This window comes from Rana temporaria, chromosome 8, assembly GCF_905171775.1.
Source record: "Rana temporaria chromosome 8, aRanTem1.1, whole genome shotgun sequence".
NCBI lineage: Eukaryota > Metazoa > Chordata > Amphibia > Anura > Ranidae > Rana > Rana temporaria.
The window spans coordinates 182,473,889-182,492,804 of record NC_053496.1 but is presented as its reverse complement, the minus strand read 5'-3'; the positions used below and the strand labels follow the sequence as shown (position 1 = coordinate 182,492,804).

At 45.1% G+C, this 18,916-nt stretch overlaps 2 protein-coding genes across 2 annotated transcripts; both read left to right on the top strand.

Annotated features, from left to right (window-relative positions):
• The first annotated feature begins 4,872 nt into the window (after positions 1-4,872).
• On the top strand, positions 4,873-9,819 carry LOC120910743 (gastrula zinc finger protein xLCGF3.1-like). The gene is made up of 3 exons (XM_040322478.1): positions 4,873-4,904; positions 5,022-5,163; positions 8,634-9,819. Exons 2-3 carry the CDS (start codon positions 5,118-5,120, stop codon positions 9,524-9,526), a joined length of 939 nt encoding a protein of 312 aa, XP_040178412.1. The 5' UTR covers positions 4,873-4,904; positions 5,022-5,117; the 3' UTR covers positions 9,527-9,819.
• A 2,774-nt stretch (positions 9,820-12,593) lies between these two features.
• LOC120910577 (zinc finger protein OZF-like) lies at positions 12,594-17,079 on the top strand. Its single transcript, XM_040322336.1, has 3 exons — positions 12,594-12,605; positions 13,288-13,429; positions 16,067-17,079. Exons 1-3 carry the CDS (start codon positions 12,594-12,596, stop codon positions 17,077-17,079), a joined length of 1,167 nt encoding a protein of 388 aa, XP_040178270.1.
• Positions 17,080-18,916: the final 1,837 nt, after the last annotated feature.

The window sequence follows — 18,916 nt, the reverse complement described above, 5'->3', positions numbered from 1 at the left end:
AATGTATTGTGGATGGTGGGAGAACAGCTGTCGGAGAATGTAGTGTGGATGGTGGAGGAGATCTGTCGGAGAATGTAGTGTGGATGGTGGAGGAGAGCTGTCGGGAGAATGTAGTGTGGATGGTGGAGGAGAGCTGTCGGAGAATGTAGTGTGGATGGTGGAGGAGAGCTGTCGGAGAATGTAGTGTGGATGGTGGAGGAGAGCTGTCGGAGAATGTAGTGTGGATGGTGGGAGGAGAGCTGTCGGAGAATGTAGTGTGGATGGTGGGAGGAGAGCTGTCTGAGAATGTAGTGTGGATGGTGGAGGAGAGCTGTCGGAGAATGTAGTGTGGATGGTGGAGGAGAGCTGTCGGAGAATGTAGTGTGGATGGTGGGGGAGATCTGTCGGAGAATGTATTGTGGATGGTGGGAGAACAGCTGTCGGAGAATGTAGTGTGGATGGTGGAGGAGAGCTGTCGGAGAATGTAGTGTGGATGGTGGAGAACTGTCGGAGAATGTAGTGTGGATGGTGGAGGAGAGCTGTCGGAGAATGTAGTGTGGATGGTGGAGGAGAGCTGTCGGAGAATGTAGTGTGGATGGTGGGGAAGAGCTGTCGGAGAATGTAGTGTGGATGGTGGAGGAGAGCTGTCGGAGAATGTAGTGTGGATGGTGGAGGAGAGCTGTCGGAGAATATAGTGTGGATGGTGGAGGAGATCTGTCGGAGAATGTAGTGTGGATGGTGGAGGAGAGCTGTCGGGAGAATGTAGTGTGGATGGTGGAGGAGAGCTGTCGGAGAATGTAGTGTGGATGGTGGAGGAGAGCTGTCGGAGAATGTAGTGTGGATGGTGGAGGAGAGCTGTCGGAGAATGTAGTGTGGATGGTGGGAGGAGAGCTGTCGGAGAATGTAGTGTGGATGGTGGGAGGAGAGCTGTCGGAGAATGTAGTGTGGATGGTGGAGGAGAGCTGTCGGAGAATGTAGTGTGGATGGTGGAGGAGAGCTGTCGGAGAATGTAGTGTGGATGGTGGAGAACTGTCGGAGAATGTAGTGTGGATGGTGGAGGAGAGCTGTCGGAGAATGTAGTGTGGATGGTGGAGGAGAGCTGTCGGAGAATGTAGTGTGGATGGTGGGGAAGAGCTGTCGGAGAATGTAGTGTGGATGGTGGAGGAGAGCTGTCGGAGAATGTAGTGTGGATGGTGGAGGAGAGCTGTTGGAGAATGTAGTGTGGATAGTGGAGGAGAGCTGTCGGAGAATGTAGTGTGGATGGTGGGGAAGAGCTGTCAGAGAATGTAGTGTGGATGGTGGAGGAGAGCTGTCGGAGAATGTAGTGTGGATGGTGGAGGAGAGCTGTCGGAGAATGTAGTGTGGATGGTGGGAGGAGAGCTGTTGGAGAATGTAGTGTGGATAGTGGAGGAGAGCTGTCGGAGAATGTAGTGTGGATGGTGGAGGAGAGCTGTCGGAGAATGTAGTGTGGATGGTGGAGGAGATCTGTCGGAGAATGTAGTGTGAATGGTGAAGGAGAGATGTCGGAGAATGTAGAGTGGATGGTGGAGGAGAGCTGTCGGAGAATGTAGTGTGGATGGTGGAGGAGAGCTGTCGGAGAATGTAGTGTGGATGTTGGAGGAGAGCTGTCGGAGAATGTAGTGTGGATGGTGGAGGAGAGCTGTCGGAGAATGTAGTGTGGATGGTGGGGGAGATCTGTCGGAGAATGTATTGTGGATGGTGGGAGAACAGCTGTCGGAGAATGTAGTGTGGATGGTGGAGGAGAGCTGTCGGAGAATGTAGTGTGGATGGTGGAGAACTGTCGGAGAATGTAGTGTGGATGGTGGAGGAGAGCTGTCGGAGAATGTAGTGTGGATGGTGGAGGAGAGCTGTCGGAGAATGTAGTGTGGATGGTGGGGAAGAGCTGTCGGAGAATGTAGTGTGGATGGTGGAGGAGAGCTGTCGGAGAATGTAGTGTGGATGGTGGAGGAGAGCTGTCGGAGAATATAGTGTGGATGGTGGAGGAGATCTGTCGGAGAATGTAGTGTGGATGGTGGAGGAGAGCTGTCGGGAGAATGTAGTGTGGATGGTGGAGGAGAGCTGTCGGAGAATGTAGTGTGGATGGTGGAGGAGAGCTGTCGGAGAATGTAGTGTGGATGGTGGAGGAGAGCTGTCGGAGAATGTAGTGTGGATGGTGGGAGGAGAGCTGTCGGAGAATGTAGTGTGGATGGTGGGAGGAGAGCTGTCGGAGAATGTAGTGTGGATGGTGGAGGAGAGCTGTCGGAGAATGTAGTGTGGATGGTGGAGGAGAGCTGTCGGAGAATGTAGTGTGGATGGTGGAGAACTGTCGGAGAATGTAGTGTGGATGGTGGAGGAGAGCTGTCGGAGAATGTAGTGTGGATGGTGGAGGAGAGCTGTCGGAGAATGTAGTGTGGATGGTGGGGAAGAGCTGTCGGAGAATGTAGTGTGGATGGTGGAGGAGAGCTGTCGGAGAATGTAGTGTGGATGGTGGAGGAGAGCTGTTGGAGAATGTAGTGTGGATAGTGGAGGAGAGCTGTCGGAGAATGTAGTGTGGATGGTGGGGAAGAGCTGTCAGAGAATGTAGTGTGGATGGTGGAGGAGAGCTGTCGGAGAATGTAGTGTGGATGGTGGAGGAGAGCTGTCGGAGAATGTAGTGTGGATGGTGGGAGGAGAGCTGTTGGAGAATGTAGTGTGGATAGTGGAGGAGAGCTGTCGGAGAATGTAGTGTGGATGGTGGAGGAGAGCTGTCGGAGAATGTAGTGTGGATGGTGGAGGAGATCTGTCGGAGAATGTAGTGTGAATGGTGAAGGAGAGATGTCGGAGAATGTAGAGTGGATGGTGGAGGAGAGCTGTCGGAGAATGTAGTGTGGATGGTGGAGGAGAGCTGTCGGAGAATGTAGTGTGGATGTTGGAGGAGAGCTGTCGGAGAATGTAGTGTGGATGGTGGAGGAGAGCTGTCGGAGAATGTAGCGTGGATGGTGGAGGAGAGCTGTCGGAGAATGTAGTGTGGATGGTGGTAGGAGAGCTGTCGGAGAATGTAGTGTGGATGGTGGGAGGAGAGCTGTCGGAGAATGTAGTGTGGATGGTGTTGGAGAGATGTTGGAGAATGTAGTGTGGATGGTGGTGGAGGAGAGCTGTCGGAGAATGTAGTGTGGATGGTGGGAGGAGAGCCAGAATGGACCACGAGCCAGCATGGAAAAAAACGGACAGAACGGAACGTAGACTGCGGTATTTATATTCAACACAAGGCAGTGAACACTTCGATTAGCTAACTTACATCTTACAGATCCAACAATTAGCAGACTACAATCCACTGGCAACAGACGCCTGGTCACAAAGGGTAACGAGCTGTGGAATTCCCTTCCAGCATCTCTAAGGTCCTTACCCTCCCTTCTGAGTTTCAGGAAGGGTTTAAAAAGCCACCTCTTTATTTAGGCCTACGGATAATCTGATAAATAACGCAAAACCATGGACTTTGAATGCTCCTTTTCCTCCTCCATTAGGAGGGTTAGCCCCCTCCCCAGTTTTTCTCTGTTTTATGTTACCTCCTTCAAATTCTTCACCCTAGGCCAGGGGTGCCCAACCTTTTGAAGGCCGAGGGCCACTTAAGCGACTTTGTAAAAAGTTACGGGCCACAATGAGCGGAGTGGGCAGATGACAGGTCTGTGTCCAGTCTGCATATGCAAAGTAGATCCAATCAGATAGAAGGGGGCAGATTTTCTTCTGTTTTTTTTTTAGCAGATCGTATTGGAGGTAGACAGGTGTAAACGGACAAAAGTCTGTTTACATCTGCCGCTCCATAGAGGTGAATGGAGCGTCCAATTGCGTTGGACCGATCATGTCAAAGGGGCCTAAGGCTGCTTTTACACAGGTGGTCTGCGGTCTATTGCGGCGCAGTGTACCTGTGGTTTATCTGCCGGTTAGCTGCACTTTGCCATAGACGTCCATTATATCCTGCAGGTGTGGAGCACTTTCTAAAAAGCCATTTGCTTCCTCTACCGCCGGCTTCATTTACAACACTGATGCTCTCGGCTGGCAGGTCTGCAACCTGCAAACTAGGCTTGCCAACCAGCCATTCCAGAGCAGGAGGTCGCGGGCCACATCAGAGGGCTCTGTGGGCCACATGTGGCCCCTGGGCTACTGGTTGGGCACCCCTCTTTTATCTTTGTATGCGTAATTAAAGTTTGAATATAGGGTCTTCCGCTCCTAGACATGCTCCTAAGGGAGCGCATTTGGCGCAATACAAATACCATATCACATCAAATCTCACGTATTGTCAGTGGAACGCAAAAAAACCAAGAAGTGATATCGGATGCAGACAGGAAGTGATGTCAGGTGCAGAAAGGAAGTGATGTCAGGTGCTGACAGGAAGTTCCGGGTGAGAGGTGAGTCGGGAGGAAGTAGAGAGGAGACATTGCTGGAACTGGCAGCAGAGGAGGTAATAAGATATTATTTTATGTTTACAGCCCAGTAACCCCCGTCATGTCCGTCCTCTTCCTCCATAGTCACTGTGACGTCTTTTATCTCCAGCAGATGATGATACACACAGTGTTGCTAATATAGTGACTATATTATTGTGTGTGTCAGGTTCCTATAAGGTGTCAGGATGTCACTGTCTATTTCTCCATGGAGGAGTGGGAGTATTTAGAAGGACACAAGGATCTCTACAAGGACGTCATGATGGAGAATCAGCCGCCCCTCACATCACCGGGTAAGAGGAGACTTTATTGTAAAGGAGAGAGCAGTACGGAGGCTCCACCTAGATCCCCCATCATCTGATAAACACATAGAAACAATGTATTCAGTCAGTGTGTGTGTTTCCTACAGATGGATCCAGTAATGGGAACCCACCAGAGAGATATCCCCGTCCTCTGTATTCCCGGGATTCCACACAGGAAGGTCACACCATCCCCCACCATCATCGGGTGAGGCTGGAGCACTTTCAGCTTTAAAATAATTACAATCTGTATGAGATGTTCATCTCTGTAGTCTTCGGATATTCGGGATTATGATTTGAGGATGTTGCTATTTTATGGTTTTAGGGTGATGAACTGATTGATATAAAAGTTGAGGTGAAGAAGGAAGAAGAGGAGGCACATCTGCTGGGTGATCAGGAGGGAACGGAGGAGGATGTGGTTATGGTGACAATCAAAGAGGAGGAATCTTCAGTAGATATCGGTTCAGGTATGTGATGACCGGAAACATTTACTTCTTTATATTTAAGGTATGAAAATAGAAAGCAATTAGAGAGGACAAATGAGGAGGAGATACTGTACATCATATGAAAGGTCCATCTCCATTCCTCAATATAATGTCATGTTCCCAACAAATGTGGAGGAGATACTGTACACCATATGAAAGGTCCATCTCCATTCCTCAATATAACGTCCTGTTCCCAACAAATGAGGAGGAGATACTGTACACCATATGAAAGGTCCATCTCCATTCCTCAATATAACGTCCTGTTCCCAACAAATGAGGAGAAGATACTGTACACCATATGAAAGGTCCATCTCCATTCCTCAATATAACGTCCTGTTCCCAACAAATGAGGAGGAGATACTGTACACCATATGAAAGGTCCATCTCCATTCCTCAATATAACGTCATGTTCCCAACAAATGAGGTGGAGATACTGTACACCATATGAAAGGTCCATCTCCATTCCTCAATATAATGTCATGTTCCCAACAAATGAGGAGGAGATCCTGTACACCATATGAAAGGTCCATCTCCATTCCTCAATATAACGTCATGTTCCCAACAAATGAGGAGGAGATACTGTACACCACATGAAAGGTCCATCTCCATTCCTCAATATAACGTCATGTTCCCAACAAATGAGGAGGAGATACTGTATACCATATGAAAGGTCCATCTCCATTCCTCAATATGACGTCATGTTCCCAACAAATGAGGAGGAGATACTGTACACCATATGAAAGGTCCATCTCCATTCCTCAATATTACGTCATGTTCCCAACAAATAAACTCTGTTCCCCCTTAATACCAATATCTCCTGTGCATGTACACTGTAACCCAGTCTGTCATGATTGGTTTTGCTGTTTTATGCGCTTCATGTGAATTTTTTTTCTGCATTGGTATTCTGACTGTTCACAATTAGATAAACTACTTAGATAAACCACAAGCCCGGACCAACGTGGTCCCGGAGTCAAGATTTCAGGAGCACGCACCCCTGGCCAGGTGGGCCACGAGGCACGTGGGACGACAGACCGACGACCTCGGTCCAGAGGCATCTGTCCCCTAAGTACTCCTCCCCAGCATGCACTGTGGGATGATCACCCCCACTGATTGGCTGCCGAGGGGGACACCCAATACACCCTGACTCTGCTACTGCCACTGCCACCCTTGGCCTGGGATGATAATAACACTCCCGGGTGAACAATGGTGATTACTCCCAGCACAGCCATGGCTGGAACAGAGGCTAAAATTGCCCATAATTACACATATCTGAGTCAAATAACACTCAGACCCCCCCCCCCCCTCTAAATTTAAAGCAGCGCCCGCCCAACAGGAGCAGGCCGCTACACAATGTTATAACCTAACCCTGCTTTATACTTCTCCACAACTTTATCCCTGACCTGTCTGGTGTGTTCCTTGGCCTTCATGATGCTGTTTGTTCACTAAGGTTCTCTAACAAACCTGGGAGGGCTTCACAGAACAACTGTATTTATTAGAGGTGCACCGAAATGGAAATTTCAGAACCGAAACGAAACCGAAATAAAAAAAAATGTCAGGCCGAAACCGAAAATGACTTTTATTTTATTTTTTAAATAATTGTATGTTAAAACAGTACAGTCGGATTGCAAAAATGTATGGAACATCCTATCACTGTCCCCCAATTGCCGCCTCTTGTTTTTTTTTTTTCTTTTTTATTACTTTATCACTTTTTTTTTTTTTGTAGCTTATCGTTTTCCTTTTTTTATTTTTGTATAATTTTCTTATTTTTATTATTTTTTACTTTTTAATTACTTATTTTATTAATTTAATTATTATTTCTTTTTTTTTTTTGCACTTAACTGTATTGCTATCACACAGGAGAAAATTATTCCCTGTGTGATAGCAATTGGAGGTGACAGGTTCTCTTTATTAACCCTGTCACCTCCAAAAACAGGAGTGCATTGGCGGCAGGGACAGGAGCCAGACTAGGCAGCCGGGGGGAGGAGGGGGGGGAGACAGAGTGCCGAAGATAGAGCAAGCCGAGGGAGGTATGAGGGGGGAGAGGGGAGGATGGATGGCTGCACAGTGCACACATGTTCTACTAGAAAAGAAAGCAACTCATCGCCCGTATGCTGAAACTGTCTCCGCTCTGCTCGCACACAGCCCCGCCTCCTAACCCCACTCTGTGATAGACAGAACACATCTCAGCATTAGACCCACATTCTGTCTATCACAGCGTGGGGTTAGGAGGCGGGGCTGTGTGCGAGCAGAGCGGAGACAATTTCAGTGTGTGTTTTACCGCTCTGCAATCCCGCGTTGCACCACTAGTCATTATCTGCAATTTTTAAGTTGTTTCGGCATTTCCCCAAAACAGCTATTTTCGGCCGATATGTATCGGCCGCCGATATATCGGTGCATCCCTAGGGGCAGATCCTCAAAGACATTACGCCGCCGCGTAATTTCAAATTTTGCGTGTCGTATCTTTTGGTTGGTATCCACCAAACAGATACGACGGCATCTGTGTTAGATCCGACAGGCGTACGCCTTAGTACGCCGTCGGATCTAAGATGCAATTTTCCGGCAGCCGCTGGGTGGCGTTTCCGTTGTATTCCGCGTCGAGTATGCAAATTAGCTATTTCCGACGATCCACGAATGTACGAGCGGCCGTCGCATTTTGTTACGTCGTTTTTGTTCGGCTTTTTCCTGCGTATAGTTAAAGCTGCTATTTGGTGGCGTACTCAATGTTAAGTATGGCCGTCGTTCCCGCGTACAATTTAAAAAAAAAAATGTTGTTGCCGTAAGTCGATTCCGTGAATCGGGCTGGACGTAATTTACGTCCACGTCAAAACAATGACGTCCTTGCGACGTCATTTAGCGCAATGCACGGCGGGAAATTTAGGGACGGCGCATGCGCAGTTCGTTCGGCGCGGGGACGCGCTTCATTTAAATGAAACACGCCGCCCTACTCGCCGATTCGAATTAGGTGCCGTTACGCCACGAGAGATACACTACGCCGCCGTAACTTACGGTGCGAATTCTTTCAGGATTCGAAACAAAAAAGTAAGTTACGGCGGCGTAGCGTATCTCAGATACGATGCGCCGGGGCAGATCTTTGTGGATCTGCCCCTTAGTATTTATACTGAGATTAAATGACACACAGGTGGACTCTATTTACTAATTAGGGGACTTCTGAAGCCAATTTTAGTTAGGGGTATCAGAGTAAAGGGGGGCTGAATACAAATGCCCCCCCACACTTTTCACATATTTATTTGTATAATTTTTCATTTTCCTTCCACTTCACAATTATGGGCCACTTTGTGTTGGTCCATCACATAAAATACTTTTATGTTCTTGGTTGTAACATGACAAAATGTGGAACATTGCAAGGGGTATGAATACTTTTTCAAGGCACCGTATATGACTGAATGTGAATTGAGATTACAAATATACATGCTTATAAAATTTTCTTCCAGGGGATGGACATGATGCCCATAGGAAGACACACAAAGGGAAGACTCCATATTCATGTGAGGAGTGCGGGAAAGGCTTTACCTGGAAGAGTGCCTTCGTCGGTCACCAGCAGACTCACACCGGGGAGCGTCCTTTTTCTTGTCCAGAGTGTGGCAAATGCTTCAGCCAAAAACCTTCTCTTACTCAGCATCGGAAACTTCACTTACATGAGAACTCGTTGTCCTGCTCGGAGTGCGGCAAAACGTTTAAAACAAAATATGAACTTCGAGTCCATCGGAGGGTTCACACGGGTCAGGAGATCTTTTCCTGCTCGGAATGTGACAAATGTTTCTCGCGAAATGCGCACCTTCGTATCCACCAGAGAAGCCACACGGGTGAACGCCCTTTCCCATGTTCTGAGTGCGGAAAATCTTTCTCACGCAAAGAAAACCTCCTTATCCACAGGAGAAGTCACACCGGCGAGCGTCCTTTTTCCTGCTCGGAGTGCGGAAAAACTTTTGGGAAAAGCTCCACCCTGAAGGCACACCTTATTACGCATCAGAAAAGGCGCAAGAGCCAACGTTCTTTTTCTTGTCTGGAGTGCCAGGTTTTCTTCAAATCCAAATCCAAACTCCTGCTACACCAAAGCGTTCACACCGGCGAGCAGGTCTTCTCCTGCCTGGAGTGCGACAAGTCGTTCCGTACCAAGTGGCAACTAGCTGAGCACCAGAGAGTTCACACCGGTGAAAAGCCCTTCGCCTGCTCCGAGTGCGGAAGACGTTTTTCACACAAAAAAACCCTGACCACTCATCAGAAGATCCACACTGGCGAGAGGCCCTTTTCCTGCCCAGAGTGCGGGAAATGTTTCACAAGGAAAGAACATCTAACTAAACACCAGAGAACGCACAGCCGCTGAAGCAAATGCTAGTCAACCTTTTGTGAGCTGGGTTGTTCTCTTTATAAAAACAGTTGTATCACAAAGATAAGCTTTAAAGGGTCAGTCCATCCCATCTAAAATTGATGTTCCAGTCTTTGGCATTGTGTGACGGATCGAGTGACCTAATGCCTTTTTTTTATATCTCTTGCGACTCGTTTGGTTTTCCCACTCCTCGTGTTGCTTTCTCCTCATATGAAATGTCCATCTCCATTCCTCAATATAACGTCATGTTCCCAACAAATGAGAAGGAGAATACTGTACACCATATGAAAGGTCCATCTCCATTCTTCAATATAACGTCATGTTCCCAACAAATGAGGAGGAGAGTACACCATATGAAAGGTCTATCTCCATTCCTCATTATAACGTCATGTTCCCAACAAATGGGGAGGAGATACTGTACACCATATGAAAGGTCCATCTCCATTCCTCATTATAACGTCATGTTCCCAACAAATGAGGAGGAGATACTGTACACCATATGAAAGGTCCATCTCCATTCCTCAATATAATGTCATGTTCCCAACAAATGAGGAGGAGATACTGTACATCATATGAAAGGTCCATCTCCATTCCTCAATATAACGTCATGTTCCCAACAAATGAGGAGGAGATACTGTACACCATATGAAAGGTCCATCTCCATTCCTCAATATAACGTCATGTTCCCAACAAATGAGGAGGAGATACTGTACACCATATGAAAGGTCCATCTCCATTACTCAATATGAGGTCATGTTCCCAACAAATGAGGAGGAGATACTGTACACCATATGAAAGGTCCATCTCCATTCCTCAATATAACGTCATGTTCTCCATTCCTCGCTCTGTAGTAAACTCGGTCTATTGCCCTTTTTTCTTTTTTTTTTTTTACAATGTGCCTTAACAGATGCAAAGTATAATGTTAAAATACAGTCTGCAGCTCACTTGTTATTTTTAACTCTAGTTTTCACATAATTTTAATAAAAACGAGGGTTGTTCCTTACATTCTGTGTTGCATTGTATTTATTTTTGAAAAACATTTCTCATTTTCCTTCCACTTCACAATTATGTGCCGCTTTGTGTTGGTCTATCACATAAAATCCCAATAAAATACATTTACGTGTTTGGTGGTAACATGCCAAAATGTGAAAAATTTCAAGGGGTATGAATACTTTTTCAAGGCACTGTATATCCCGAAGAAGGACTGTCCACACAATGAATCAATTTGCTGCACTTTATCGGTGTTGTTCAGAGAATGGGAAGACGGTCACATCACGAGGACATTTTATTCCAGAGTCACATGACGCATACAGTCGATCACATATAGTGGACGGCACGCAGTAGTCACTGGTGAAAGCACATGCAGCACCTCCGGAGTCATCCGTATTCACAAGACTGTGTTCTCTGCACATGTGCAGATTGGAAAATATTTGCTTTAGTTTCATCTCGATTCGCTATTTAATTTTGTTTACTTAAATTCGTTTTCAGGACCTGTTTCGTTTCATTTATTCGTTTTCGAATTGGCATTCAAATGTATCTTATTGGAAATTCAAATTTTGGAAGCCGATTATATTCTTTATATTCTTTATATTTTTTTTCTATTCTTTAGATTTTTCTCTATTCTACTCAGATGCGGCTGGTGCTCAATATTATTGGGGGGGGGGGAGAGGCGCAAACAGACTGAAAAATATTGGAAAAAAACCCCATCAAATACTGCCACTTGTGCCCCATCAAATTCCGCCACTTGTGCCCCATCAAATGCCGCCACTTGTGCCATCGTATGCAACCACTTATGCCCATCGTATGAAGCCACTTGTTCCCATTGTATGCAGCCACTTGTGCCATCGTATGGAGCCACCTGTGCCCATTATATACAGCCACGTGTGCCATCGTATGCAGCCACCTGTGCCCATCATATGTAGCCACTTGTGTCATTGTATGCAGCCACTTGTGCCCATCACATGCAGCCACCACTTGTGTCATTGTATGCAGCCACTTGTGCCCATCAAATGCAGCCACATGTGCCCATTGTATGCAGCCACTTGTGCCACATCATATGCCACCACTTGTGCCCATCACATGCAGCCACTTGTGCCTCATCATATGCAGCCAGTTGTGCCCATCACATGCAGCCACCTGTGCCCTTCATATACAGCAACTTGTGCCCATCGAATGCTGCCACTGTGACCCCGCCCGCCCGCTGTCTGCCCGGCACTTACCCCATCTTAGTGGCGGGTCAGGCAGCGGGTGACGGTGGCAAGCTGTGGCACGGCTCCTGTGTCCTCCATGCTTCCCCATCCTCTGTTCCTCCTGTCTGCTAGGCGTCCAATCAAAGCGCCTGTGCCCACACTTCGTAAAAGGCAGTGAGGCGGTTCAGTTAGAAAAGCAAATATTAATTTGCTTTTCTAACGCATCTGGGTGGACTGCAAGCGCAATGCTCTGCGCCACCAGTCCACCCAGTCAGTATGAGGATCAATATATTATGAGCCAAAATGCAAATTTTAACATATGTGCAAAACATTTTAAAAGTTGCTGTAGAGCAAAAGCACCATCAGTATCCAGCACAGGGCGTAAAGATAGAGAAAACATGTTTATCGTTAATTAAGTTTGGAGTGAAGTATAATTTGTGGGTCTGTCATAATATATTAAATATAACCGAAAGAGTGAGCTACAGGGCGAAATATTAAAATATAACGTAGGATGCAGTTATTAAAATCACCACAAGATGGCGATATCACTTTGAGTGAGTAGACGGCTTACACAGGAAGTGATGTATGTAAGAACAGGAAGTGATATTAAGTAGGAACAGGAAATTATGTAGGACAAAGAAATGGCGTTTTAGAATGTAGTTTAGAGGAAGAACGAGGTGGAGAGGAGACATCCTAAATATAGAACCATTTATCCAACTGTCCATCCAGAGCCTCTGGTTTATAGACCGGATACATCCTAAATATAGAGCCATTTATCCAACTGTCCAACCAGAGCTTCTGGTTTATAGACCGGATACATCTCTAATGTCGAAGTCAGGTCTATGATTTATTAATAGAGATAAGAACGATGTCATATGACCTCAGAGGTAAGGAGGATTCTGGGTACTTACAGGATTAATGAAGTGGTGAAGAGGACATCTGCGCAACTGAAAACGGCTGTCAATCCCATGATCCATCTTTAGAAGGACACAAGGATCTCTACAAGGACGTCATGATGGAGAATCAGCCGCCCCTCACATCACCGGGTAAGAGGAGACTTTATTGTAAAGGAGAGAGCAGTACGGAGGCTCCACCTAGATCTCCCATCATCTGATAAACACATAGAAACAATGTATTCAGTCAGTGTGTGTGTTTCCTACAGATGGATCCAGTAATGGGAACCCACCAGAGAGATGTCCCCGTCCTCTTTATTCCCAGCTAACAGTGGGGCCCAAACTGTAGGGTGGTGCACATTATTGTAAAGGAGAGAGCAGTACGGAGGCTCCACCTAGATCTCCCATCATCTGATAAACACATAGAAACAATGTATTCAGTCAGTGTGTGTGTTTCCTACAGATGGATCCAGTAATGGGAACCCACCAGAGAGATGTCCCTGTCCTCTGGATTCCCGGGATTCCACACAGGAAGGTCACACCATCCCTCACCATCATCAGGTAGGTGGAGTTGGAGCATCTGCAACTTAAAAATGATTCCAAACCATATAAGATAATCATGTTTGAGGTCTCCATGTATTTAAAGATGGTGATGTTTATCATTTTGTGGCTTTAGGGCGAAGAACTGATTGATATAAAAGTTGAGGTGAAGAAGGAAGAGGACGAAACGTATGTGACGGGTGATCAGCAATGTATGAAGGAGGACGAGGTTATGACTCACATTAAAGAGGAAGACCCTTCTATGTATATCAGCTCAGGTAAATAATAATCAGAAACTGATAACATTTTACTTTACAGTTTTAGGCCACAAATGTCGCTATAAATAAAAGCTATGCTTCTTTAAAGCCAGTTAGTACCCCAGTGCTAATAGGCAGTTTAAGTGGAAGCAAACACTTCATATTGTGCCAATATTGCAGAGGTCTATTTCCATTATTTAGTACAGTGGTCTCGAAAGTGTGACCCTGGGGTCGGTTTAAGCCCTTTCCTTGCCTTTATCCGGCCCTTAAGGCATTATTCCTGCCACTGACACCAACAATGGGGCATAGTTCTTGCTGCTGACACCAACAATGGGGCACTATTCCTTCCACTCACCAACGATGGGGCATAAATCCTTCCACGGACAACAAAAATTGTGCACCAGTCATTTCACTGACACCAAAAGGGGCCGGTGCAACCACTAGGCAAACTAGGCAGCCGCCTCTCCATTCGTACATAGTGTCAGAGGCGCACTGGCAGTGGAGGGCTGTGTCTGTGTCCCAACTCCCGAATGAATGGAAGCAAGCAAACATTATTTCATGGGCACTAGTAGGCTGAATTGATGGGCGCTGGAAAGGCTGCATTTGATGGGCGCTGGAGAGGTGGAGCCAATGGAGGTGAGGCAAAATGAGGTTTCGCCTAGAATGTCAAAAATCCTTGCACCAGACCTGGACACCAACTATTTCTCCCCCTAATATCAAAGATGGGGCATTGTTTATTTCCACTGGGCACAGTTCGGACCCTCTAAAGCCTGAAGGACAGTAAACTGGCCCTTTGATTAGAAAGTTTGGCGACCCCTGCTTTAATAATGTAATATTTTTAACCAAGACTTTGAAGGAAGGTCCACCTCAATATAATGTCATGTTCCCAACAAATTGGGAGGAGATAAGGTCCATCTCCATTCCTCAATATAACGTCATGTTACCAAAAAATGAGGAGGAGATATTGTACAACATATGAAAGGACCATCTCCATTCCTCAATATGACGTCATGTTCCCAACAAATGAATAGGAGATACTGTACACCATATGAAAGGTCCATCTCCATTCCTCAATATAACGTCATGTTCCCAACAAATGAGGAGGAGATATTGTACATCATATGAAAGGTCCATCTCCATTCCTCAGTATAACGTCATGTTCCCAACAAATGAGGAGGAGATATTGTACACCATATGAAAGGTCCATCTCCATTCCTCAATATAACGTCATGTTACCAACAAATGAGGAGGAGATACTGTACACCATATGAAAGGTCCATCTCCATTCCTCAGTATAACGTCATGTTCCCAACAAATGAATAGGAGATACTGTACACCATATGAAAGGTCCATCTCCATTCCTCAATATATCGTCATGTTCCCAACAAATGAGGAGGAGATACTGTACACCATATGAAAGGTCCATCTCTATTCCTCAATATGACGTCATGTTCCCAACAAATGAGGAGATACTGTACACCATATGTAAGGTTTGTTTCGTTATATTAATGTCCTCAATTTACACATGCTGTTGCCTAATACGGTTTGGGCAAACAAATGAGGAGGAGATACTGAGATTGCAGGCTTGGCTGGCTTAAATCAGGTTTGGTCTCCACCCAGAGACTGGCCACATTAATCACCTTGCAGGTGGACAGACAGACATGGAGAAGGCCATATGAAAGGTCCATCTCCATTCCTCAATATAACGTCATGTTCCCAACAAATGAGGAGGAGATACTGTCTTCATTACTCAATATAATGTCATGTTCCCAACAAATGAGGAGGAGATACTGTACACCATATGAAAGGTCCACCTCCGTTCCTCAATATAACGTCATGTTCCGAACAAATGAGGAGGAGATACTGTACACCATATGAAAGGTCCATCTCCATTCCCCAATATAACGTCATGTTCCCAGCAAATGAGGAGGAGATACTGTACACCATATGAAAGGTCCATCTCCGTTCCTCAATATAACGTCATGTTCCCAACAAATGAGGAGGAGATACTGTACACCATATGAAAGGTCCATCTCTATTCCTCAATATGACGTCATGTTCCCAACAAATGAGGAGATACTGTACACCATATGTAAGGTTTGTTTCGTTATATTAATGTCCTCAATTTACACATGCTGTTGCCTAATACGGTTTGGGTGAAACATCTGGTCTGGTTTGTATTAATAGTTTCCTGTTAAGATTGTACCAAACTCAATGCCAGAGCTCTGGGAAAGTTGTGAATGCTGAATTGATAGATACGACATAAAACCAAACATAACATATTTAAAAAATTCCTTCCAACAGATGGACAGTATTCTTCAAAGATCAACTCATGTGAGACACGTCTTATTAAACCTCCAGGTTGCACTGCAGAAGATATTGACGTTGCACAATCTCCTACAAAAGTAACACTTTACTGGTTGGTAAGGCCGATGAATCATTCTCATCCTGAAGCTTCTGATAAATCCCATACTATGACTTCAGATGTCCATCTAAGATCAATGGATCATTCTAATCCTGAGGAACCCTCTGATAAATCCCATACTATGACCTCAGATGTCCATAAATCCCATACTATGACATCAGATGTCCATCTAAGATCAATAGATCCTTCTAATCCTGAGAAATCTTCTGATAAATCCCATACTATGACCTCAGATGTCCATCTAAGTTCTCACAATGCTGACAAATCAGCAGATCCATTCGATCCCCAGAAATCCTCTTCAAGCCATGGGGGAGCTCACACAGGAGGGAGCTCAGTGTCATGTTTGGTCTGCGGGAAAACATTCACTCACAAATCAGCACTTCTTAACCACCAGAAATCTCACAAGGCTAAACATCCTTATTCATGTTCAGAGTGCGGGAAATGTTTTCCTACGAAGCAAGGACTTCTTAGGCATCATAGAATACACACAGGTAAGCGTCCCTTTTCCTGTTCAGAGTGCGGAAAATGTTTTTATGAGAAACAACACCTTCTTATACACCAAAGAACTCATACAGGTGTACGTCCCTTTTCCTGTACGGAGTGCGAAAAATGTTTTTATGAGAAACCGCACCTTCTAATACACCAGAGAGTTCATACAGGGGAGCGTCCTTTTTCCTGTTCACAATGCGAAAAATGTTTTTCTAATAAAGGATGTCTTCGTAAACACGAGAAACTTCATACGGGTGAGCATCGCTTTTCCTGTTCAAAGTGCGGAAAGGGTTTTTCTGACCAACGATCCTTGCGTGATCACCGGAAAATTCATGGTGCGGATCCCTTTTCCTGCACGGAGTGTGGAAAAGTTTTTTCTAATAAAGTAAACCTTGTTATACACCAGAGGATTCACACTGGTGAGCGTCCCTTTTGCTGTTTAGAGTGCGGAAAATGTTTTTCTGAAAAAGGAAGCCTTCATAAACACCAGAAAACTCATACGGGTGAGCGTCTCTACGTCTGTTCAGAGTGTGGGAAATCTCTTTCTAGTAAAGGAACCCTTCGTACACACCAGAGAATTCATACCGGTGAGCGTCCCTTTTCCTGTTCGGAGTGCGGAAAATGTTTTTCTGACCAAGGCTACCTTCTTAAACACCAGAGAATTCATACGGGTGAGCGTCCCTTTTCCTGTTTGACGTGCGGAAAAGGGTATTGTGACCAGACAAACCTTCGGAGACACCAAAAAAAAGAACACTGAGCATGCTTGTCAGGTATTTGTTATTTTACTAGTAATAATAGAAAAGAAAATTTGTATTACTCATAAAAAGTCCAAAAAGATTTGAAAATTCGAGTCACATGGTTAAAATGACGATCCTTCTACTTGCATTAAAGCTTTGTGAATTCAGCCTCATATGTTGTATTTCAGTTTGTTTTCCATTCTATAATTTATAAATAATAAAACTCTATCAATCTGTAGTTGATTTTTGCATTGTCTGGATTTGATGTGAGGTATAATATGTGTGTGAAATCATCGATGTTACCTAATGGGAGAATGGACCACAAGGCAGAGTGTCAAGACCTGGATCACCTGCTGGTGGCACTGTGCTTTCTAGAGCGGAAGATTGTAGTTCCTTTGTCTACCAGCGGGTGTCTCCCAGCAGCCATCAGATCCCAGTAATCAGTTTCCACCTGATGCTGGCTACTGGTAGGGTATTTACTGTAGGTCCTCCCCGTACAGTAAGCATCAGACGATTTGAAACATGTCAGCCATCTTTTTCCTTTTGTTCACTTTATTTTGACTGCCTTGCTTTAGTTGTTTTTCGTTTTTTGGATTTCATTTGCAATAAAGACATTGTTTTAAGGAGTGCTGCAGTCCAGAAACCTTTTTCTATCCAAGGTCCTCCCTTACTAGTGCCTCTCACTCCAGTATTTTAGTCTGCCACCAGAGACCACGTACCATAATGTCCTGTTCCTGACAAATGAGGTGGAGATACTTTACACTATATGAAAGGTCCATCTCCATTCCTCAATATAACATCATGTTCCCAACAAATGAGGAGGAGATACTGTACAATATATGAAAGGTCCATCTCCATTCCTCAATATAAAGTCATGTTCCCAACAAATGAGGAGGAGATACTGTACACCATATGAAAGGTCCATCTCAACTCCTCAATATAACGTCACGTTCCCAACAAATGAGGAGGAGATACTGTACACCATATGAAAGGTCCATCTCCATTCCTCAATGTAACGTCATGTTTCCAACAAATGTGGAGGAGATACTGTACACCATATGAAAGGTCCATCTCCATTCCTCAATATTACGTCATGTTCCCAACAAATGAGGAGGAGATACTGTACACCATATGAAAAGTCCATCTCCATTCCTCAATATAATGACATGTTCCCGACAAATGAGGAGGAGAAACTGTACATCATATGAAAGGTCCATCTCCATTTCTCAATATAACGTCATGTTCCCAACAAATGAGGAGGAGATACTGTACACCATATGAAAGGTCCATCTCCATTCCTCAATATAACGTCATGTTCCCAACAAATGAGGAGATACTGTACACCATATGAAAGATCCATCTCAACTCCTCAATATAACGTCATGTTCCCAACAAATGAGGAGGAGATACTGTACACCATATGAAAGGTCCATCTCCCTTCCTCAATATAACGTCATGTTCTCAACAAATGAGGAGGAGATACTGTACACCATATGAAAGGTCCATCTCCACTCCTCAATATAACGTCACATTCCCAACAAATGAGGAGGAGATACTGTACATACACCATATGAAAGGTCCATCTCCATTCTTCAATATGACGTCCTGTTCCCAACAAATGAGGAGGAGATACTGTACACCATATGAAAGATCCATCTCCATTCCTCCATATAACGTCATGTTCCCAACGATGAAGTGGAGATACTGTACACCATATGAAAGGTCCATCTCCATTCCTCAATATAACGTCATGTTCCCAACAAATGAGGAGGAGATACTGTACACCATATGAAAGGTCCATCTCCATTCCTCAATATAACTTCATGTTTCCAACAAATGAGGAGATACTGCTACCAA